The sequence below is a fragment of the Pyxicephalus adspersus genome, chromosome 3 (assembly GCF_032062135.1).
Source record: "Pyxicephalus adspersus chromosome 3, UCB_Pads_2.0, whole genome shotgun sequence".
Lineage (NCBI taxonomy): Eukaryota > Metazoa > Chordata > Amphibia > Anura > Pyxicephalidae > Pyxicephalus > Pyxicephalus adspersus.
This window is the reverse complement of record NC_092860.1, coordinates 83,375,153-83,400,786: the sequence shown is the minus strand read 5'-3', so window position 1 is coordinate 83,400,786 and position 25,634 is coordinate 83,375,153. Positions and strand designations below refer to the sequence as shown.

General features: G+C 38.9%; 1 protein-coding gene across 3 annotated transcripts in view; it reads right to left on the bottom strand.

Moving 5' to 3' along the window:
• Positions 1–18,193, bottom strand: part of SEPTIN11 (septin 11) — a 57,914-nt gene extending 39,721 nt beyond the window's left edge. For 2 of the 3 annotated variants that reach the window (XR_011919915.1, XM_072405486.1), the window contains exon 1: positions 18,013–18,189. Coding sequence is in view for 2 of the 3 variants with exons in the window: in XM_072405486.1 (XP_072261587.1) it covers positions 18,013–18,039 (27 nt within the window). In the remaining variant the exon portion in view is untranslated. Of the gene's footprint in view, positions 1–18,012 lie in introns of all 3 variants that reach the window. The other variant, XM_072405485.1, reaches the window with a different exon arrangement.
• Positions 18,194–25,634: the final 7,441 nt, after the last annotated feature.

Sequence of the window (25,634 nt, the reverse complement as noted above, 5' to 3'; positions counted from 1 at the left end):
AGAAAATCCCTGAATCTAATGCATTAGTCAAAATGGCTATTACTTTGTTATTGGCGAATCTTACAGTCATCTGAATTTAGTACATTTTACCAAAGTGCATTCTCCTGTCAACTAAACCAAGTACCATATCTATATGTATATATATCTCTAATGTGTGGAAGGTGTGGATATTAGTAAATTGTAAACTGCCTCAAAAGACACCTAAAGATCGTATCTTTATGAAATGTCATCCGGTTTCCCTTTCTTTTAAAATAAACTACTGAAAAACATTAATAAACTACATTACCCTTGCCTTTTTTCTATGAAGCAGCTGTTCTTTCTGGCTTGCTTATCCTATTAACAAACGTATACCTAGAAACTGTAAAAACAACCATCAACATCTTGCTTAAGGAGGCCATGGAACTGCTCTATGGCTCCAATATTCTGGTGTATCCTTCCCACAGATTGTGCAATACACAAATACATAGCCTGTGGAGTCTGCTGTCAGCCAAGTTGCCTTGTGGTCTGCTGTCAGAACATTTAGTACAGGACAACAAATCAGAATAGTGCGTTGTACTACAGTTATTTGTAACCTAGGCTGGAAAGTTTATAAAACATGCCCAATGACTTATCCTTTGCTTTCAATATATATTTTGTGAAGAGGGATATCTATCCTTACATTAGAGAAAAAGTAGTGTGAGAATATCTGTCACCAATAATATACAAGACCCCATTTGACAGTAAATGCACTTCCTGTAAAAAGTAAACATTGACACCCCTACCTGTTCTCTGTCATGCCCTGTGAAGTTATCCTTCAAGCACGGAAGGAAAAACAAAAAAAAGGAAGGAGTGTGCAGAAATCGACTAGAAACAGATATAACTTTTTTCCTAGTAGTGCTCTCATAACGAGACCACAAAATTACCTTGGGGGCCCTTCAAAACCGTTCTGGTCAGTTGCAGTGTGCGATCACACGCACTTTGATGTGGGGTATGTTGTGCATAGGCACCTCTTTCATACTGAATGGGCTAAAACGGCAAGGCAACAAATAGAAAAATTGGGCCTTTTTAAAGCAGTGCACCTCAATGCAAGTTTATAACAGGTGCACAACAGTAGTTTCATGAATCGCACCAGAAAGTACAAAATGCTTTGCATTACAATAAATGCTACAGATATATGAACATTAAACACTGCAGTTACATGTTTTACCAAATGTTTTAGCCTACTTGTTTAGTAGAGTAGTAGAGGGTACTGTGCTGAATAAGAGGGTAAAAGGTCATTGTGTCTCTAATATAACTGAATGATGGGTTTTCTAATCAATCAAACAATATGCAGTAGCAGGATCATGAAGAATTTACGAAAATGTAAATGTGATAAACATGTACAGACTAGAGAATATATGTAAACATAATATTACACCTTTCATTCCTTCAGGTCCAGTGAGCCCTGCAGTGCAGTAATTTTCCGGCCACTGTGCCAACATGAGGATTTATTAAACCTAGAAAAGATCTGTAAAAGCTGAGGTTCTTTACTTTTGCATTACATATGTTAAACATATGATAGTGTACTTATTTTTGGCTGCAATCCATGTTATGTGCAGTCTATGTAAAATACCACAAAATACAAACTGAAGTACAAAACATATTCTAAAAAAAATGCAAGATAAAGTTTTAATGAATCAATGGTGCCCAAACTCTGGTCCACTTGGTAGGTATTGTGTAACCCCATGGCTAGGAAATCATGTTTTCCCTGCCCGGGTTCTTACTCAGATCCAATGAGTTAGGAATCTGGAACTAAAGGGGAAGTATTCCTTTCATTGCCCTGTGGCTCTGCAATATGTAATGGAAGCCTCCCTGGAACGCCCCCCCGTTCTGTAGTAGGACCTGCACTACTAAGCGACTGAGCACTACTAAGCGACTGAGCAGAAGTGCTGCCTTGAGCACCATACATGTGTTATGAGAACTATACTACTGGAGCTAAAAAATTCTTTCAATTCTGTTCTTCTTTGTTTAGTCTTCTTAATTTGTTAGGCTGATTTATACTACCTTCAAAGAGTGTTTAAAAGAGATGGACCATTTGCAAACATTGACTGTCAAAGTGCATTCACTGGGATATTTGAATGGAAATAACAATATCAGCAGTGTACATGAGGGACTTTAATCACATCAAACATTAATATGCATAGCAGACTAAGCCTGATGCTGTGAAGCTGGAATTACAAGGTGCAGGCAATTACCTCTCCCAAAATCAAACATAAATATTGACTTCATAAACCTCAATGCTTGCATGCAGTTGATACAATATTTATTTTTCCCCAACACTACCAACATACTTTTTTGACAAAATAAAATGATTTTGGTTATGGTTTTTTTTTTTTTTTTTATTATTCTTTTGCCCCAACTACCCCTGCTGAAAGGATGATTGGAGGGACCCAATCACAATTCAGGATCACTCAGTTTGTGGACAAAAATATATGCAAAATGAAACCAAATCCTTTTCATTCTTCATCTGTTTGCATACTTCAGACACACCAAACAATTTGGGGATTTGAAAATAGCAGGCAAAATACAGCTTTTGAAAATCTTGCGTTGCTAATATTACACGTCCTGAAATAACACTTAAACTGCACACATGTAAACTAAAAACAGACTTTGAAATAAGAATTCCAAAAATACCAAAAAAAAAAAAAAACATCAAAAGGGAAAATGGCTCATATGGGAGGGTTTATGTGTTATTTTTAGGGATTCTTTTTCACACATCTTAAGACACAAGTGAAAAGCACAAACCAATCACCCCAGACATAAAAAAACACAAATCAAACTTGCCATACACAAAAGCAGTGATATTGTTAAATACATGCACTACTCCATCCTGGCACTACAATGGCATTTTTCTACACCTCATAGCCCAGATTCTCTCTGATGTTACAATATGAATGGATAGGACCCACGAGGGCTTACACCCCCAACATACCTATGTTTAAGCCTGAATTTACACTTATGTCCTTACATTGCAATGCATTTTTGAGGTGTGATTTGATGGACTTTATGATGTGTTGGCATCCAAAGCACATTTAAAACATTTTTTCTACATATGGGTAGAACCAATACAATTTTCTATTTATATAGCACCATTACATAACACTGTAAAAGACAACTGTGGGTGACAAAACATTAACAATTAAACCAATACTAAAATTGTATGTTAATAGTATTTCACAGTACTGGGTGGCCTTTTTTAACCACATACTCCAAAGTAATTAAAAACCATTTTAGCCATGTTATCCCTAAAAGCCAGCAATAGAAGGAAAGACTGCCTTGATAGGTTTCCATATGAGCATAACTGATTTACTGATCAAACACGTCTAAATCAGTTGTGTGTAATGTGAATGTCGTATGAACCGAAGCTGGATATGGCGAGTTACCAGCCACAATCATGTTTCTGTATTCTATACTACAACTTCATGTATACCACTAGACACAGCGCAGTGATCGTGTTGGAAACATGGCAGCTCTGCAACTGAACTGATACACGTGGGTATGCAGACCCTTCATGATATCTAGTAGACATAGCGAGTATGTGTTGGGACTAAACCCTCCTAGTGTTGCCAAAGGATGTTTATAGGATTCACAATTATTATTGTAAAAACTATTTTTTATAAACTGTTGTTAGTGAAGCTATTAGTCAAAAATACCACAATTTCTAGATAAGAATATCCTTGCCTTGACATTTAACAGCAACAGCAAGGTCACACTAAAACAAACACTGCACAAACACAAAGACTGACAGAGTCTTGGGACTCCTCCTGGCTCTGAAGGTTCGGGGTCTGATGGTAGAGAGGTATTGGGGTACTTTTGAGGTGCTGACTAGTATTCAGTTTTGAACATGTTCTAATGGTTCTGCCTGTGTAGGTAAAAGGAATTGTGTATCTAATTCAATAGGTAATATCACTGTCCAAGTTACAGTTGGATGCAAACAATTTACAATGTGCCACATGTAATATTTTAGTCCTGGACTGAAAAATATGTAATATATCCAGTGGTGTACAGCAAGCTGTTTATTTTTTTAACTTAGACAAGGCACCCAGATACATCCAACCCACTTCCTGTTTGGAGGACTTAAGAAAAGCAGGAAGATGTGGCTTTGGAAAACACAATTAGTAATACAGCTAAAGAGAAAAAAACACACGAGGCATACAGATAAACGGATTATACAAAGTTCTAATAGTTTAAGAATCATTGCACATCTTTCTGTTCAGCTTTTTTCCTTTTGTTTTTAGTTATGGTGTCATTCTCATTTTGCCTTAAATGACTGCTAAACCAAAAAACGCGGTATGTAAAACAGCATATCATCACGAATAAAAATGAAACTGACCTAGTGACCAGTATGAACAATACACAATTGTACCACCTTACTTCGTCACTATAGCAACATATTCCCCCCTGACTGTTCGGTACATTTTGAAAAGATATGTAGCAGAACCCAGATACCACAAAATGCCACTGACTGGTGGATTATCCAGACTTCTAAGGCTAGGTACACACGTGCAATTGTTCTCGTCCCATAATCATCTCAGGGCTGATATCGGTCGAGAATTTTACACGCGTACAGAGCTCGTCGTCCATCATCCAAACGACCGTCCTGGTGGATCCATGGACGACGAACGATCGTAATGGAAGATCCTTTACTACGACAATTATTGCACGTGTGTACATAGCCTTTAGTCTGTAATAAGATACAGGTCAAATTTCAGGCATCCTCTGCAATAGGAATTTCAGTTTTGGTATGATACTCCCCAAGATTTATTACGTCTAATGAGATGCAGCTTCTGAATTGTTCCTTATCACGAGGTGATTTTACCAAACTAGCTGTCCGGATACAGGAATCAGTTTGGAAAGGATATGGTCAAACCGCAATGTCTTCAGTAATAGGTAAGAACCTGCAACAAAGTGTAGTAAAACCCTTACAATGCACATAGATCCCCCAGAGCGGAATTTATCCCAACAAATGTGAAGTTACACTGTCAGAAAAGAGCACAGATCCTTTAAGTTTGTTGGGTTTTGATGCTGAGAATTGAGCCCCAGGGAGTCTTCAAGTAATCAATCCCCTGAAAATAAACCCTTGAAGTGGAACTAAATCTACACAACTTACCTACCTCCACCACTTTTCTTCTAGTCTTATTCCTACAGGCAAACTTTAGCCATCTTGTTTGGCTGTGCTGGGATGATGCCTTTGCTGGAGTTCATTCATCCCAGCATATACAAGGGAAGCTGGGATTGTCAGGTTTCCCTGGCAACTAAATCTGGAACTGCTCATGTGCAGCTCACCTTTAATGCCAGAAATCTGAGGAGATCAGGCTTTAGTTCCACTTTTACCCTAACATTACCCCCAATATTTAAGCTAATTTAGGGAAGCCCCTAAAATATTACCTGATCCTAACCCAAAAATGACCCCCTTTATTCCCAACCTTAAAACTAAATCATAGCTTCCTAAAGCTTTTAGATTTCATTTTAGTTCTGAGTAAACTTGAAGAGTGACTGTGACACAAAAGGACACACACATATTGGCTCTGCTTCACCTTGACTTTAACATTTTACGGGGAAAAAAAAAAAAACAACATTTTCAAGTAAGCCTTTTCTTGGAGACATATGGGGCTCCTAAAAAAGACAGCAGGCTGCCTATGATGGTAATACTTTGGCTACAATACTCACTGACCTGGAGCCAGTAGTCAGATCAATACATTTAGGGACAACTCTGATGTCCTCATAAGCATACTTATTCCAGCTAAGTGACCGTCTTTTAAAGTGAGATGGTCAGACCAGGATAATTAGATTAGGAGTCAGCAATAGCAGCCTTTGTCCTCTTAATGGAGGTGCTGGCAATAGTGCTGATTTCTCCTAGAATGTTATTTATAACTAAAAAGGCATTTGCATTAAGTTCTGTATTAAACCATCTCATACTGGAGCAGAAGGGTGTCTCTTAAAAGTCCCAAGAAAGCTGTTTGATGCTTGTTATTTGTAAATGGTTTCTGAATGTGATGCTTTGCAGAGTATGGTTTACAAAGCAAGATTAAAAAATGTGTGTATTAGGCCTTAGTTGGATCCATGGGTGTTATTTCCAGAGCCGGGGATCAGACTATGTTTTAAAACTTCAGCTGAAACCACATCTGCTACTGGGACAGCAGCCACACTTTGGAGTCACCTACATGATCTGCTCATATGTCATGTCTAACATCTGAAACAAATGCCAGAGAGAGGTGAACAAACCTTTAGGGGTTGTCCTTTATCTTAGATGGGTAAGACATTCAGATTTTACATACCAGCTGGCAATAGTCTCATATTGATAACGTTGAACCGTCCAAATGAACTTAGGCTTAGAGAGCAATGGAAAGCAATTAACCTATGCTGCATGGCACAGTTCTACACAAGGGCTTGCGGATAGGATTGAAAAATAGTGAACTAAGTGCTGTTCCTTGTCCATGTTTCACCTGTGTGTGACCAGAGACCCTGCACTGCATAACATGCTAAACAGAATCACAAATCCTCTGGCAGATATGACAGTTCACATACACAGATCTTCATTTTCTGTTTATTCTCGGTTCAGTTTTATACAATCTGTGTTAAAGACTACCCATTTTAAAATGCCCCATCGCCTAGTTAGGCTTTGCTTACTGATAGTAAATTCTAACTCCCCAAAATGGATCTGGCTGAGAAAATGCCAAAAAGTTGTTCAGAGAAATCGACGTTTAATAAATCCTTTCTAGCTTCAGCCACATTTTTTATTTTTGACCAAAATTCCTTGTGGATGTCGACCAAGGATAATTAGTAAGAAAGACACATATAAACAAAATATTGAACATACAGACACACATGACTACTTTACTGAATTTGCCAAACAGGAAACACGAGACGGCATCAATAGCCTAAAGAAAAATCACATATGGTGTCCTCATTTTCTCCTACTAGAACACAGAAAGGCAAAATGTCCTAGATATGGCTGTATGTGAACATCGATCAGACTGCTCATCATTTTCGTTATCCTGTATAATTACACCGATCCTGTTTTATGATGTACACCAGTCTAATCTGAGCACCTCCTGAAGGCACATACATAAACCTTGTGAACTTAAAGTATATCTAAATCTAAATACGAAAAGAAAATGTATATAACCCCTAACAATGTCCGGCTCTCATTTGCTAAAATACTAACTGAAAGTGTTTTGTTTTTTTTTATCAGTTTACAACCAAAAATATCTTTTAATTTTTAAAGCCAACATTTTAAGTTCCCCAGCAAGAACTGCCAATGTATGCAGACTAGGAGATATTGCTTCATCCTCATATCATTCACAGTATGCCATCCCACCCCCATCAATTAAGAAATTTCCCTCAGTACATGTTTCTAATTGACTTTTTACACATTAGTTAAATTACAGTAGAAACAAATTATTGATTAAATTCATCAAGGAACATTTATTTAGCTGGCACAGGTGCAAACCTAGGGTATTTCTGCAATCTATTAATTATACACAGCTTTCCAAATGATTTATATGACTAAACAGTGAAATCCACCCCGTCCCCCCTCCCCAGAATTCTAAGTTTAGTAATGTTGTGCTGTAAGAAAACCCAAGACTGAAGACCTACAATAAAGCTGGCTCCTGGACTGCACAGTTTATTTCTACTTTGTGCTGCTTGATTGACCTCACGGCAAAGAAATATGCAATCACAATCTTAGGGTTATAAAGACTCCGGAAAATGGAAATAATATTCGTATGCTCTAGATATAAAGGAACAGACTTGGCATATATGAGAAATTATATTGCAGACAATAGAAGGTTAAGAAACACTAGGTTGTCCTCAACACTCTGTCTAAACCCATCTTCCATATCTGCTGACAGGAATTACCGTTTGTGTCATCCGTATCATCAGAGAAGCGTTTGAAATAATCCAGAAGTTTTTGGCAGGTGCATGTTACTTGCAGTTGACCTCCATCTGACTAGGGAGACTTCTATTTCCATAGACTTGAGTGCAAACCCCACCAGAGAACAAACAGCAAGCAGAAGAAAACACAATACAGGCCCATTGCAGCACATGCTTAGTTGTAGGCACCTTCCCATTTTTCCATGGTTCTTGTGTGATCATTAACCTGCAAGGACAGGTCCAATATGGCCATCTGATTAGGGGAATCTCTCACACATTTACATAAAAAAAGATCAAACAAATGGTCACTTGGGAATAGGAAAAGGAGGTCTTCAGAAAGTACAGCAGCCATGCATAACCCCATTATCCCAGAGCTCATTTCTATTCAGACATCTAAAAGTCTTATCAAACAAATCTACATTCTCATTAGCATTTCTTTGTACTCTCATTTGACTAATTGGTGAAGGTGAAGGTTAAAACTATTAGCTATTTAGAATAAATATAAATGGTCAAAAGAATAAACTGGTATTTGGAAAAAACACTGAAACAACACACAAACATCATAGATGACTACTCTCCATGCCAGCTAAAATTGTTGGACTTCCATCACAAATCCCATTCCATAAAAGCCATGTTGGATTTCCAGACAATGTTCAAGCAAGAGAAGAGAGCCAGCAGGTATCTACTGGAGGGTATAGCATTTGAAGGAAATAATATGGCCAGTCTATGCACCTCTCTGCTTGACAAACATACACATAATAATGCAGCTATGGATTTCTCATTGCTGTATGGCATTTTTTTTAAATCCCATCATTATAATGAACAACACACAAACCCAGGAGATATATTTTTTTTTTTTTACTAATGTAGATTAGGCCAAACCTACTAACATTAAGGAATCCTCTGAGCAATCTAAAGGAAAATGCAGAGGTGTGCACACATGCCAGACCCTAATTTGTCATTTCCAACGGAAGGAATGACCAGTTGCTGAGGGTGTGTTGCATTACATCAGCAGCAACATACCGGTCAGGCCCTATAACTCTTCCTGTCATTCACAAAAAAAGTAACATCCGGATTAAAAGAAAAAATGTTTACATATCTGGCTACTTCAGTATACTGCACGTATGCAAGTTGGAGAAAATAGATATGATCTAGTACTACACTCATGTGTAACATATAAATGTGCAGGGAAGGCTTTGCTCCAACAGCAAATTTTTGCCTGACCTGTCTGCTTATGGGTCTAGGGGCACGTACACACGTCATTTTTCTGTTGCAGGAAAGATCTTTCTTGATTGTTTCCAGCAACACAATGGAGAGGGGGATGACAGGCAGGAGGCACCTCCATAAACCTCTATGGGATCCACAGTGGATCACTGAATGATGATGGGGGACCGCTGTACACACAATAGATTTCCACCTGAGATTAATATGATCATCTCGGATGACAATTACTTAGTGTGTGTACCTAGGTTACATGGGAAATAATACAACAACTGCATATCTGGACAAACTGCAGTGGGAAAAAGGGGTAGACGGGCAAAAGGTCAAGATTGGTTTTCCAGGCTGACGGCTACAGTTTACTCTTAAAAAAAGCAGGAGCTTTAAGTCCTATACAGATGCTCAATTTTTAAGGTTAAAAAAAATATTTTCCAATAGTTTCCAGTAACAGAAGGAACAAGCGAGTGCTATACATTCTATAGAGAGGAGAGTATGTGCAGGCGTCCTGCTGCCCTTAAGGTGCGTACACACTTCCAATTTTTATCGTTCCAATCGAACGACGAACGATCGATTGGGCAAAAAATCGTTCGTAAAAAAGTAACCAACGACGCCGACGAACGAGGAAAGTCGCTGGAAACGAACGACCGGACCGACGGATCGGACGACGATCGTTGAACATCGTTCGTGTGTACGGTCGTTCGTTGATCGTCCATGGTTAGAGCATGCGTGATGAACGAACGTCCGTTCACTTTCCTGTCGTGCACATAGTTCCTCTATCGCTCAAACGATCGTATCTATTGTGTGTACAATATCTACGAACGATCGTGTCGTTAACTCTATGTGCAGGATCGGTGCTATACGATCGTTCGTATATATCGTGCATGAACGTTCGTCGTTCGTTTTCCAACGATAATAATTGGAAGTGTGTACGTAGCTTTATTCCATATTGTTACCAGCAGCAGTCATTCATGAGTATTCCGTCAATTAGTGATCTGGCAGAATTGATTACTTTACTTAATTCTTTCTTTGGACTTTTTGTTTTCCCTCACTTGTTATTAGATCACAGTCATTGGGTTGGTAGCTCTGATAAAAGGGAGCAAAACCAAGTCTCAAACTAGATGACATCAGCCCGAAGAGACAAAGCACAGCACAAGGCTGTAATGGTAAAAGATCTGAGTCAGGGAGACTACTGGCCATACCCATGATTGGTCCTATGTTCCGTTTAGGTCTTTTTTTGGCACAACTTCAATTATATTACAGTATAAATTATTCTGCTCTTGGTGAAATCCGCCTAAGCTCACAACTTAAAAATTACTTTTCTAGCAAACCCAACAAGCAGAATAATTAGATGTCAGCAAATAGTGTTGTTTAGGGAGATGAAGAAGAGGAGTTATATAATTATATATAGAAACACACAGAACTAAGATCCTTTAACCCACTACAAAAATGTATACATGAAAGAAGCCTTAAATGGACATTTATGTCTCAGGAAACATTTGCCAATGTAAAGCTTCAGGCTTTGGTGCATTAGCATAGTGTGAAGACAATTACATTAATGAAAAGTGGGAAAATGCCATAATAGTCTATTGCTATCAGAGAGGCAGAAATTGTCATAAGTAACCCCTAGCAACCTCATGAAGAACCCTAGGATTTTATGGCACCTTAGTTGAGAAGGCTGGTATACACCTATTACACTTAAGCTACGTACACACTTCCAATTATTATCGTTGGAAAACGAACGACGAACGTTCCTGCACGATATACACGAACGATCGTATAGCACCGATCCTGCACATAGAGGTAACGACACGATCGTTCGTAGATATTGTACACACAATAGATACGATCGTTTGAGCGATAGAGGAACTATGTGCACGACAGGAAAGTGAACGGACGTTCGTTCATCACGCATGCTCTGAACATGGACGATCAACGAACGACCGTACACACGAACGATGTTCAACGATCATCGTCCAATCCGATCCGTCGGTCCGGTCGTTCGTTTCCAGCGACTTTCCTCGTTCGTCGGCGTCGTTGGTTACTTTTTTACGAACGATTTTTTGCCCAATCGATCGTTCGTCGTTCGATTGGAACGATAAAAATTGGAAGTGTGTACGCACCTTTACAGCCCCATGTAGTGAGTGATGAGACAAGGTATGTGATAAGCAAGGGATGCCAGGTTTTGTCTCTGTGTAGCTAAAAGTAAAGTCTGTCTGCAGTGCACAGGAGTAAATGCAACACTGACATGCTGGATGTTTAAACAGAAAGCCACGTGGAACATAGAAAGTGTTTTCTTACAGGGAAAGTTGGAGGTCTTTCATTGTGAACATAGGTTTAAAAGAAAACATCTTTTAAAGCAGTCAATGGCCCATTAGCTGTCCTAACACTCACTGCCACCAGCCATGGTCCCAAGTGTTGGTTAAGGTGGACCTAAACTCAAACAAGTAACAATTATCTATTGTACCTATGCAGTACTGAAAGTGTCATTTTTTATATTTTATTATCCTATGAACTGTTCTAATAAATAGATGCAGCAGGTAAAACACATTATTTGACATACCACAATAATAAATGGCAAACAAAGCAGCACATTCCCACCAATGTCACACACATTATCCTAAAAGTGAACTTCACCAATAGCAGATGTGTCCCATCAGAGTGTGGGAAACTCCTTGAACAGGAAGAAAAGTCAAATTATTCCTATCATTATTACATAAACTACTGTAAACACAGAGAGTACAAAAACTAGTGACTTACATTTTATTGACCTAACATCATTTATAATGTACACATAGATAAGAAACAGAGAAAATATTCCTTTTCATAATATAGCTCCGTGGAGCATCCCCTACAGTGCTCCTTCTATACAGGTTTGTAAAAAATACTTTGTTTTGGTGCACCCCTTCTGTTTGAGACCTCCATTGACCTTCACTAAATTCACTGTGATATTTTACTTCTTTAGAAATGATTTTCATGCAGTAATTATTAAACAAAAATGTTGTTGTGTTGACAGACTTACATAAAATACAGCCAACATAATAAAAAAATCTGTAATATTTTTGACAATTGTAGAAGTTTAGGCATCATGGAGAAATTACTTACAGATGAAACCGCTTAAAAAAAATGCTTTCCTGTTTATAACACAAGGGATCAACACAACTTTAAATGTCAAAGTTTAGGAAAAATTGTATTTGTTAATTGTCTTTTGCTTCAAGAAGTTATTTTTATTTCTTAACATTGAAGTTTACTTATGTATTGGCTTGCTTGCTCAACAAACTAATGAGCAGTGTTCAACCCGGATAGGCTGGAAGAAATTGTAGGTGGGTGGCAGCCCAACTCCTCAGTAACCACCCAAAACCAGCCATGTGGTCACTGAAAAGTGCCGGGCAGTGGGCCCAGCTAAAAGGGGCTGGGAGGAACACTGAATGAGGTTTAATTAAAAATGTCTCTGTTCTCATTATATTTCTTTATTATGTCCAGTGATGTCAGCACTGGATCTCTGCACTTTTAAATGCAACTCATGGATGGTTGGAGGGGACGTGCATAGTTTTCTGAAAACAGCGGGCCATCAACATGTAATGCCCACAGGTGATGAAGAACCTCTATGCCTGAAATGACATCAATGACATAAATGGATGGGCCAAGGACAGTAAGGCAAAGAAGGAAAGGGCTGGATGATGCTGGAAGTCTATCAGTCAGAAAATGAGATGTGTTTTATCTTGCTGCAGTGTGCAGTAAAATCAGAGCAAGGGCCATTTAAAACCCATGGTGAGCTGTAAAGTTTTGCAGCGGACTCAACTGCAGTCCCAGCCACACCCAGGGACAGACGGAAACCATTTTTTGGATGTGGCTGCAGCAAATTGCAGTGCAGTTCTCAAAAGTGACAAAATACTTTGTCCCGCATGGTCATTGTGGGCACAGTCATGTGCAAATGTAGTTGTACATGGTGCAGTTTGCCTCCTGGCTGTGAAGCAGCACAATCCTGCGTTTTTGCACCTCGCATCTGAAAAGGCCTTAAATAATTTCAGTACAAATAACAAGACTGTACAACTTAACAACACTAAAGGTGAGGCTTGTGTTAAGCCTTAAAGTCCATCTAATTCCAAAGTCAAGCTAATACCTTCTGAATCTTAACACAAAATGCAGCAGACTTTAAGGATACCACTAAATAGCTACCAAAATCATCAATACTTTATTTGTATAACAAAATAGCATTCTCCATCTCCAAGACATCGAAATGGACTTTTTAAAAAACATGTAACACAAAAAGATCATTTGTTTCCATACTTTATGTTCAGAGAGTTGGCACATCACTATTGGACTTATAACATTCATCAAGGATGTCTCATCTGTCTCATATAATACACAGTTAAAATATTAATCAATTGGAAACAGATGGTAGCTTAGGGTCACACGATTGTCTGAAGACATCACTGATTCAGGAATTTGTATTTTTACTAAATATTGGCCGTTATCAATAATCTAACACTACAACTGAAAGTGGACACCCAAGGAATAGCTTTAAGTATACAGGAAATAAGCACCTACCCCTGTAACAAGAAATACTCTTAGACCCCAGTTATACTATTTGTATCATAAACACAACACTTTGCTATGTGTAATGTAAGAATCAAGGCATAAAAAAACATCTGAGCACCTTTTTGTAAAGCAGCACGTCATCCTAATAATTGGCACCCCAATGCACCTAGGTTTATGCATTTCAGTAGCATGATATACCTGTTGGGTACCACAAAGTCAAAGTGTGAATAGGTACCAGAATGAGCATCTCTAATGAAAACTTTCTCCTCCACTCCTGCTTCGGCGTCAACACAAATATTTACAGGACTAACAAAACCAATCTGAAAACCATTCCCTGTCCTACCTGAATTTTTTTTTTGCTTTAAAGCACACCTATATTGACACAACATATTTTGCATATGAATTACCAATGCACAATAGCATGTACTCATCTGTAAAACATTTTGCTACTGATCAACTCCAATTACTTGAATTGGCAATTTTTGACCTTCAACACCAACCCAACAACATGGAACCCCAGCTTATGATCAATGCTTAAAAAATGAAAGTATTGTGACAATAGCTCGTGTAACATTCCTTCTACAGGCTGATAGTTGCAGGCAGCTGTGCAAAAGTGCAGGATTTATGTGGCATAATTCAGAGCTGATGTTTGCTCTATCAAAGGATAGAGCAAACAGTTGGCACTGTACACTGTATTTTTCAATAGGGAGGGGGAGATCTCCAATGATGAAGCTTCAGAGCCACAAGGCAAAGAAAAAGCATACATAATCAGGATCTTATTAAGTTTAACATAGTGTTTAGGGTCTTAATATCACCAGGATAGGCCTGTTAAAGCAGAACTAAACTGAAAACTGCCTAAAACAAAAAAATACACTTACCTTGAATCCTGCAAGGCAGTCCGATCCATCCGGAGGTGTCTTCCGCGCTCTGGGCACCACCATCTTCCCTTCTTCTTTTTGGTTCTTCTTCTTACGTCACCTAACCCAGGCGCGAGATTGGTAGGATGAAAAAAAACTTGCTGATCTCACTGCGCATACATGAGATCAGCAAATTTTTTTTTTCACGAAAACGCTCCTTCTGCATATGTCCAAAATGCTCAGGCATGTGCAAAAGGTGCACCCAGGAGCCTCCCGGGATGTGTGATGTAGGTATCCCGGGAGGCTTTGTGCTCCCATTCATTCTCGATCAAGGGTTGTCTACCCTTTTATGTAAAGTGAAATTTCTGAGTTTAGGTACGCTTTAAGTCTTTGGTCCCACTAATTACATTGGAAGCATCACTGGATCTAATAGTACCTAATTTCCTATTATCATAACAGGTTACTCATGGGTCTTTTAAGTGTTACTCCCACATTCATTCACGATATATATAAAGTTTTTTTGTAATGATTGATGTTTGGGTGAAAACTGTTACATTAAAGTTTAGTTGAACCTGTCTTTCTGTAATACTAAAAACTCTAAAAAATGTATTGAAAAGAAAAGTGTTTAGAGCAGCAGTCACCAACCAGTGGTCTGTGAGAAAAATTTTGGTGGTCCACAGAAAAATTTGGACATTATTTGCACTTTTATTAATAATAAAACAAAAATATTATTCTAATCAATTCTTACATTCTGAATGAAATTTTCGCCTTTATATTGCAATATATTCACAAACTGTACTAGAGACGGAAAAACAAGAGATGCGCAGTGTGACGTCAGTGTAGTCTTACGTTGTATGAAGTAATCGTTGCCAAGCCGTACACTTCAGTCTTGTTTCCACCATTACAAGTCACCCCGCTCCGCAAATACCGATTGTCATCCGATTGTTTTATGATATTTGTTTATTTCTCAGATGTTCGTTTAGGTCACTATGACCTTACCTGTGTATTTTCTTTAACTGTTATATTAAATGGCATCAAATAGTTTGACTTTGATAACTATAATTTCTTGTTTGGTCTTAGATTGGAATTAAACAAACCCATAGGTGAGAAAAAGCAAACACATATTTTGCAATTCTTTAGTAATCCCAAAGATAATGCAACTAATGATAATAGTAACAATAGTAATGCTTCACTTAACTGTGAGCTAATCAATGAATCTGAGCCTCCACAGTCCTTATCAGGCACCCTTAAGGAAGATCATTATTTTACAAATGTATTTATCTTTTTTTTTTTTAAATTCATATTAATGGTTCACAGGATTTAAAATGATGAATTTAGTGGTCTGTGAGATCCGAAAGGTTGGCGACCGCGACATTTTGAGTACAGGTCCACTTAAATAAAAACTTCAACAAGGCACACAGCAAAATACAAAGTATCATAGCCAAAGGAACAGAGGAGTTCTAAGCCTGTTCACCAATCCTTACTGCAACCAATTTATTTATTGCTCCTTGAGCATTTATAATGTTTTAAGCTTTGTAATGAAGACAATCATCTTATGATTCACATCTGCACTAGCACACAGCAAACCCACACAGCTCAGATAGCCAGACAGCAATGAGAAAGGAAATGATAACTGTTTGTCCAAGGGCTGGATGAGGGGGGAAACTGAGAGCGGGATGGGGTGAGGCCTCTCCATCCGGCCACTGCAGCCAACAAAGAGATGCCTTCACATCTTATATTGTAACCTCTAACACCTCCTCTGGATGGAACACTACAAGCATGCAACTGGGATAACACAACAGCACCTTTCAGCTTGGGATCATCATAGCAGATCCTTCAATAAAACTCCAAAGAAAAAAAAAATCAAAAAAGGATCCAAGACATGAAAAAAGAACAGACAGAACCACACCCTTCTTGTATAAATCATAAAACCACCAGATTTGTGATCACAGGATATGATAGTCTGTCATGAAATCATAGCCAACTCATTGTAAATATTGTAACACCTCTGATCACTTACTGAAATAAACACACAAAAACAACACATACATATATAAAAACACTAATATACTCTATATCACAATATTAATACACACTTTACACTGCACACCCATTCTATATAAAAATTGGAAAATCATCATCATTGGAAAAATGAAATCTATTTATAATTAGGACATGTTGATCCTCTATACATACAATGATGGATTAGTTGTATCCTGGGTCACAAACTGTATCAGTTCATTGGCCCCCAGCACTGGTTCTGCTGCTACATAAATCAATCTACACAGACATTAGCTTCTGCCATGGCATTGTAGAATATTTTAGAAAGCAGCAATTGATTTTTTTAATGGGATCCTAGCAACCTATTTATAAATGACAGGATGGGACTGAAAAGACTGACATGATTCCAGGTACAAGCAGCGCACATTTATATATATATATATATATATATATATATATATATATTACGATTATTTTACAATCATAACAATTCTGGCATTGCTAATCCATTCTTAAAGCGTACCTAAACTCAGAAATTTCACTTTACATAAAATGTTAGACAACCCTTTGATGTAATGTAAAAATTCTGATTGTGCAACATCCTTTATTTAAAAAAAAGGGTGCAGCACCGCCCCCTAATTCTCAATCACCTAGGCAGTGGAGAATGAATGTGAGCGGGATACCTACGTCACGTGTCCCGGGAGGCTATTGGGTGTTCCTTTTTTTGCGCAAAGAAAACAATTTGCAGATCTCGCGCATGCGCAGTAAAATCAGCATATTTTTTTCCCATCCTACATCACCCGATCTCGCGCCTGGGTCGGGTGACTTAGGATGAAGAACCCTTAAAAAGAGACGAAGATGGCGGCGCCCAGAGCGCTGGTTTCGGGACGACGCGGGACATGATGCAGGGCGCCCGAGGATGGATCGGACTGCCCTGCGGGTTTAAGGGTAAATGGATTTTTTGTTTCCAGTTTAGTTCCTCTTGAAGAGGCAATCGACTTTCTATAAAGTACAGATACAGAACTTTTTTTTATAAAGGGATCACTAAGACCCCCTGGCATCCTGGGCACAGGGCAGTCACCCATTCTGCCCTGTATATAATACCCCCTGTGATGACAGTAGGTGTCAGTAGATTGCTAGCTCCTTGGCTCAGTGATCAGCATGCACACACCCATGACACCCATAGCAGGCGGTGTGTATATCAGACTTGGCATGGTGATGATGAGAGGCAGCGGTGCCCGGAGGAAGAATGGATCCGCTAGCTGGATTATATAACCTCCTCCTACGCTTTTCTTCCCCTGGATGGATCATCCTAGCTATGGAGATGAGAGGCAGCACAAGAATTACATCGGCACGACAAAGAGGGTGCCCAATGCGTGCCCGCTCCCCCTGTGCCATGGCACGGTGAATGAACCTTTACACACGAGGTGGCGTACAATGAATGTCCTGGTCACAAGCAGGCAATGCATGCAAATGGTGGAAGGAAAAAATATTGCCAACTTACAGTCTGCCTGCCCACTGCCACTGCCATGCTGCTGTCCTAGGGGTACCGAATGTAGAAGAATGCACACAGACCATGCGAGAGCCCAGCACTGCCGCACTCACTGCCGCTCATCTAGCTCTGGAGGAACATGGCCACCACAGGGGAGTCTCCCTGCAACTCAGGAAAGGGGGGTGGGGAGTTCACACACAACAAAATACTCAGAGGGTAAGAAAGAAATTCCTCTCAGAGTAATACAGCACTTCACAGAAATAGCATTCGTTGACATAAATTCCGGAGCTCGGTGTGACGTACTATGATTAATGTGGGCTCAGCGTGTGAACGGACTGTACGCACCCCCCCCCCCCCCCAGTCACATAATGGTACGGGCTGAGTGGCTGAGGAATAGTTTGGAGTGGATGTTTGTTTAGGTCAGAGCAGCACGGAGCCCTATAGAAGGCTCTGAACAATGAACTCATGTCCACCTATGTTTATTGATGCTGCAGGGAGGACTAAAATATATGGAGAACCCTGAAGTACAGCACTGTATACTATTCAAATACACACAAAGACACAATGTACTGTATATGGAAACAATAAAGGCACTTTGCCTACATCTTTGTTTTCATAATTCTCCAGTATTGTGTTTTAATATTATAATACAGTATTTATATAGCACCATCATATTACGCAGCGCTGTACAAAGTCCTTAGTCATGTCACTAGCTGTCCCTCAAAGGAGCTCACATTCTAATGTCCCTACATCAGTCATATGTCATTATTACAGTCTAAGGTCAGTTTTGGGGGGAAGACAATTAACCTAACTGCATGTTTTTGGGATGTGGGAGGAAACCCACGCAGACACAGGGAGAAACTGCAAACTCCATGCAGATAGTGTCCTGGGCCAGATTCGACCCTGGGACCTAGTGCTGCAAAAGACAGTGCTAACCCCTGAGCCACCATGCTGCCCATTTTATCCATATGTATCCATACCATAGAGAAACCTCTTATATGTACTGCCAGTGGTGCCTGTGAGGACCCAGCATGTGGAAAGGCCATTGTATGACAGCCTTCCACTAATAATTTGGGGAACCCCATAGTACACCAGGTATTTGGGTAAAAAGCCTCTAATATTGGGGGCCAATGAAAAGAATGCCATCTTTACAGACAACTAAAAACATTATATTCAAGCAGCGGGCTCTACCAGTGTTGGCTTCAGAATGCTGCAGGTGTCATTAAATGGGAGGTCAATGAATTAGTTTAGGGAACTATTGGGAATCTCTGGAGGAACTTTGGTTGAGAATGGCTGGAATAAGACATAGCAAACACCAATCACTGGCACACTTATGAAGGTTGAGGAAATTAGTGATCACAGTTTGCAGTGAACGCATTATATCTTACATTGAATGCTAACCTTGCCCCATGTTGTATTAACCCTCTTGATCAGAGTTGGGAGAGAAGACAGAGCTTTGCGAATATACAAGATCCTTCACAAGTGCAGAATTCTGGTCTTTTTGAAGTAACAGTATTGGTAGCAGGTCATAAAGTGAATTAGAAGACCATTCAGTTCTGATGTCAGGCAATGCTGGGCCTAAATAACCTTTTTTCTGGTGTAAACACTTCAGCCAGCAGTGACTCATTGTGGGGCCCCAAGAAAATGGCACAAGAGTCTTCGCCAGCTGAAGTGCATGCCAACAAGCAAAACATTTTGACAGCATAGTAAAGAAGTGTAAGGCTCTGCTTTAAAAAGAGATAATCTGATTTTCTAATACAGATGTACAATGTACAATTAGGAAGTATGAGGCACTGCACATATTGGTGTAAGGCACTATGTGTAACAGACAGACCTAAACCACTGCATATACCTGAGTGGCACAAGGCATAGAGAGTAAAAGAAAAATACAAGAAGTATCACACAGAAGAGTCACACAAGAAGAGAAGCAATACATGTAACAGATAGATGTTAAATAATCACTTTAGCACAGATGCATTAGGCACAGAGCATTGAAAAGAGACATGACTATAAAAATTCGATAAAATATTATAGTGCATACAATACAAACATGCATGCAATACAGTAGTATGACAAAAATACATGCAAAACATGGGTGTGAGATTTGCATTTAACAGAGCAGTGTGAGACACTTTGGGTCTGGTTAATTAAAACTCTATCTTCTCCAGTCTTGGAGCACTTTTATAAATCAGACCCAATGGACCTGGTTTCTTAAAACTTTCCAAGGCTGGACAGGATAAACTTTAATGGGAGAACTTGGGTAATCCAGCTAACCTGAAATTGATTTCTTAAAAAGCATTTGTTATTAGATGGTAAAGTTTGCTGGATCACCCAGCTTCTCCTATGATAGTTTATCTTCTCCAGTCTTGGAGAGCTTTATTAGATTAGGCCCAATATGTAATAAACACATTTTAAATACTTTGTTACAAAGATGCATGAAGCACTGAGTGTACTAGAGAGGAATGAAGCACCTCATATAGCAGACAACATTGAAGAGATATGTGAACATATATAATGGGGTAACACGAAGCACTATGTATAAAAGCCATGATAGGTACTAAATGTACCAGAAATATAGTACATGTAACAGAGGTATTAGGCACTAACTAAAACAAAGATGTATGAGGCACTGCATGGAACAAAAAGGTATAGGGTAATAGTTATGAATAAAACTGTGTGTATAAAGTAAAATTTGTAATCAACTTTAAATAAGGGAGGGGGGGGGGGGGGGAGGAGCAGATTCACTAAATAACATAACTATAAGCACTTGGTATGGTGTAGGGAGGATTTGTTTTGTGGTATCAATACTTGTCAGTGAGATGTGTGTACTGAGGGTAGATTGATCTAATTCCTCCTCCCGCACTTTATATCCTGTAAATCAATGACTTCACTTCCTGTGGGTGCATGGTATCTTTCTAAATTTTTCTTCCTATGTGTGCAGAAAATCATTAACTTCAGGAAATGTAGATGACATTACTCCTTCTCTTCCTTTAGAATTGTACATGGTGGAGAAAATGTAGAGTTGTTTTTCTTTCTTGCAACAGATGTACAAGAATCACGTATACCTGTCTGCTATGCTGGCACAGCTAACCTACCTTTTTCTGTAGTATTATGTCTCCACTTTTTTTTTCATGGAAGATGTCTCATGTGTTATTTACCTCTGCTACGCTCTTTCTCCAACTCTATCATGCATCACTGTATTTTTACCAGCAAAGTAGCTACCGTAAATGTACCGTACAGTGCCATCTGCATCTATATATATAGGCAGTGCCACATACCTCTCACTAACATATTGTGTGTCACACCACTGAATTATATACAGCACTTTACAACACTATGCTACATGCAATGCCCAATAAGTATCAATTAAATAAAGTGCATGCCCTGCTTTTACAAAGAATCCCATGCCTCTTTATTATAGGCAGTGCCGTTTTAGTATACATATATATTTTAGTATAGTATATTTTTTTTATATCCTTTGTTCCATGTAGTGCCTTTATCTTTATTTTTACTTGCTAGTTATACATCTGGTACATCCACACAAGGTCTTTAGCTGTCCAGAGCATGTCATATACATCTGGATTACATGCAGTGCCCCATACCTCACAAATGCAGTGCCTCATGCTTCTCTATTTGCCACAATTTCTGTTTATTACAAAATATGGGAGGAAGAATGTTAGTTCTCCATGTTTGTATGGGTTTTCCTCTAGACATTCTCACATCCTCATACATATAAAAAAAAAACATAATTGTATGGTAAAAGCCTCAACCATATTACCCTAAAAGTAGATTTTGGATGTTGATTGGCTGCATGCACTTTAAATCATATGGGAGAATAGTGCTTTAAAAATGTAGTAAATTGCTAAATAAATATCTCACTTCGCTTAGATGTAGTGCTTCATGCATCTCTCTTAAGCCGCATACACACGTGCAATTCTTGTCGTTGGAAAGGATCTTTGAAGATCCTTTTCAACGATAAGAACCGCAAGATGCATGAATGAGTGCTGTATATACAGCACTGTTCTGCTCTATAGAGAGGGGAGGGGAAGAGCGACGGAGCGTCACCCTGCTGTGCACTCTCCCCCTTCCCTTGCATTAGGATCGCTCGTCGTTCATCGTCCATGGATCCGCCAGGACGGATCCACGGACGATGAATGACGCGGGCTGTACACACGTCAGATTCTCGCCGGATACTCGCCCTGAGCCGATTATTGGGCGAGAAAAATTTGACGCTTGTCGTAGCTTTACTTGTAGTTCTTTCCACCTGTTATATGCTGTGTTTCATGCAACTCTAATGTAAACTCTTCGGGCAGGGTCCTCTCCTCCTCCTGTGTCATTATCTGTATTTGTAAGGTGAGGGTCAACAAGAAATCATAGATCATCACTAGATTGTCATTGTCCAACATCTGTCTGCAATTACCCCTAGGAGAAAGTTTTGGCATTGCTGAGCTGTATGACACTCACAAATTTCAGCCCACTGGATTACTGGGAGCAGCTGACACAAGAGACAACAGTCAGGAGGAAATAGCAGTTTAGCTCCAGGGTACCAGGATATAGAAGCTGATAAAATATCAAGCATTCCCCAGAGACCAAACAGGATATAAAAACAAAAGATCAGAATTACAGATAGTAATAGTGGTAGAGACCATAGGCAGACCTTGTGCCCTTTTTTATCCATTTTTAAAAGTCACTTTAATAACTAATTCCTCATATAAAACATTCAAAGGGAAGAAAAACTATTTAAAAACAAAAAACAAAACTGTGTATTAGCTGTTACGAGATGGGACATTGGATGGGAAATTACTTGGATGTAGACAATCTGGAAGTACAGAGGAGTGGTGGCAATATTCAGTGTCAGCAAAGTGTCTGGTTAGGAGCCTTCTTCAGTGCCCAGCCTCAATGAACCAATTAGAGGCTCATTCATAACAAATGTTTTAGAGGTATTGATTTCCCCGGTATGTTATGGTGGGATTGTGGGGTCACAATGACTTAATGGGCGGTGGGGGGGGGGGGTACCTGAATATGATGGGGTTATTATTGTATATATATTTTTGTAATGTGTTATAGTTCTCATTATGTGCCTTTGGACCCTTTGCATCTTCTCAAACATCAGCTTTTTATATTGATGACACAGACTTCAAAATAAAGGTATGGACTTTATCTTGAGTGCTAGTGAGGTTACATTTCTGGTCCTTATTGCTGGTCTTTATGGCCCTTTCGCCTGTATTTTCTATTCCTTTTTTGTCTGCTGTCAGTCTTCTATATTTTCATTGTTTGTGTCCCCATTGGGAATGTTCTTTTCACTCCTGTCCAGGAGCCACTGAAACTCCTTGACCCATTTACCTCATTACTTAGATAACATTATTTACCCCTGGTATGATAAGAAGGTTACAACACCATGGAAGAAGGTTGGTCACTAATGTATCCAAGTAAACAAATCACTTTGTAAAAGCAGAATCATGTAGGGCAAGCAGGGAAATGACTGAGAAGGCAATTGAGGGACTAAAGCTGCGTACACACGTCAAATTTTTCTCGCCCGATAATCGGCATCGGTCCTGGCGGATCCACGGACGATGAACGATGAGCGATCCTAATGAAAGGGAAGGGGGAGAGCGCGCAGCAGGGTGCTGCTCCGTCGCTCTCCCCCTCCCCTCTCCATAGAGCAGAACGGTGCTGTATGTAAAGCACTCATTCATGCATCGTGTAGTCCTTTGTCGTTGGAAAGGATCGTGAAAGATCCTTTCCAACGACAAAAATTGCACGTGTGTATGCGGCTTAACAGTGGTAGAGTAAAGAATTGTAATAGAGACCTGAGATCAGATTTACTAACAAGGAGCAGCATTTACTGGCAAGAATGTATTACTGGGAGGGGAATCTGTAAAACTTTAGATTTGGATTTTTACATAAACAGTTCATAGAATATAATCCTATATTCGTGTAAATCACAATAATCAATGAAGATCACAAAGGAAAAATGATTTTAGTCACAGGGATAAATACAGCTTATAAAAGAACGTCTGATGGGAATAATAAACATTTTGATGGATGTTCAATTCACACTTTAGGTGTGGGTTTTATTTAGGCTGCCATATTGAAAGGAAAAAGGGAACCCTATTTTGGTTATGTTCACAACAGAAGTCTAAACAAATCATTTCTCATGACCTCTGAAGAGTTGTTAAAGTTCCATGACTGGAAGAATGACAAAAGTATTTTGGAATGTTTGGACTGTATCATTCCAAGGCCAAGAAGGTATTTTACAAATGTGAGAATCTCAGTACTGTTGTTACTCCCCTTGGGAGTGGCAATAGTGCAAAGCATACTATACAATCCTCAAACAAATGATAAACTCTAGTTTGGCAGCCCAGTGTCTGCAACCAAATCTTGAACATGAGAACGTCTTTGTTCTTGGATCTACCATAGAAAACTACAGATCAAGGGTGAGTTTCTGAAAGAAGCAATTTCAAGATAGGTAAAACAGAAGTTCAACATTTTGTAGAGACGGTACACAAAATACCATTTCTATTCATAAATCTGCACTAACAATATTTTTAATGTAGATTTGCAGTTTAGCATAGCATACACTAAACTAATGTCTCCAAGCTGTATAATAACCATATTTATCCTACCAAAATAATTTGTGTATAAAAACACAATTTGTCCTCTTTCGCAGTATATTAGTGCTGGTAGCAGCCATCATGCTTGGCTAGGTCATATTGTGTTCACAGGATGAACTGTACATGTGAGAAAAATAAAACATTTTTGCTGCTTAGCGACAGTTCATCTGTTAGGCAGAATCTTTCTGGTTTGTTTACTTGGCAAATAAAAGCTTATCACTGCTCTTCATACATCAAGGACGAACGGAGGAAATATTGTGACTTTCAACTCTTCCTGGTCATTATTATTTTAATTATTATTATCAAGTAGTAAAAAACAACCAGATATTAGGATATGATATAAAAAACATATACAAATGTGCTTTGCCAGGGGTAGCTCCTGATGATGGTTTGATTTATGTTGCAGTCCTAGGACACACCTGGCTGTAAATTGTATCCACTGACCATTAAGGGGCACAATTCTACATAAGTCTTTCTTCTTTTTTTCACTGTACAAGTGTGTACATAGTATGGCAGTTATCACACACAGTTTTCAGCAGCCTATATTATTTGCTTATTATTATTAATAATAATAATAATAATAATAATAACATTTGCTTTTGTATTACACATTAGGGTATTAGTTTTCTACATTTCATCACATTGTTGTGAGACTTTACATTATACGAGTTGATACCAGTTGATACTCGTATACCAGTTGGCTTTTACCTACTTAATTTTAGGAGTTAGTAAGCACCCCTGCTTACTTTTATATAATAGTTTTTATAACTGGTGTAGAAATAAATGTTGTAATATATTTAGATGGTTTTAGCAATGTACTTAGGGTGGCTGTTTACAATGTACATCCTTAAATAATCATTCATTAAGTAAATTTTCATTCATTATGGAAAAAACTACATACTAAAAACCAAACCTAATTAAATCAGTGCACTAGGATGAGCATGGTTTATTGTTGTTGGGCTTCTTCACAGCCTCAGGCCTGGATGGCTTGCAATCCTTAAAGGCCAATGAACTAAAGGC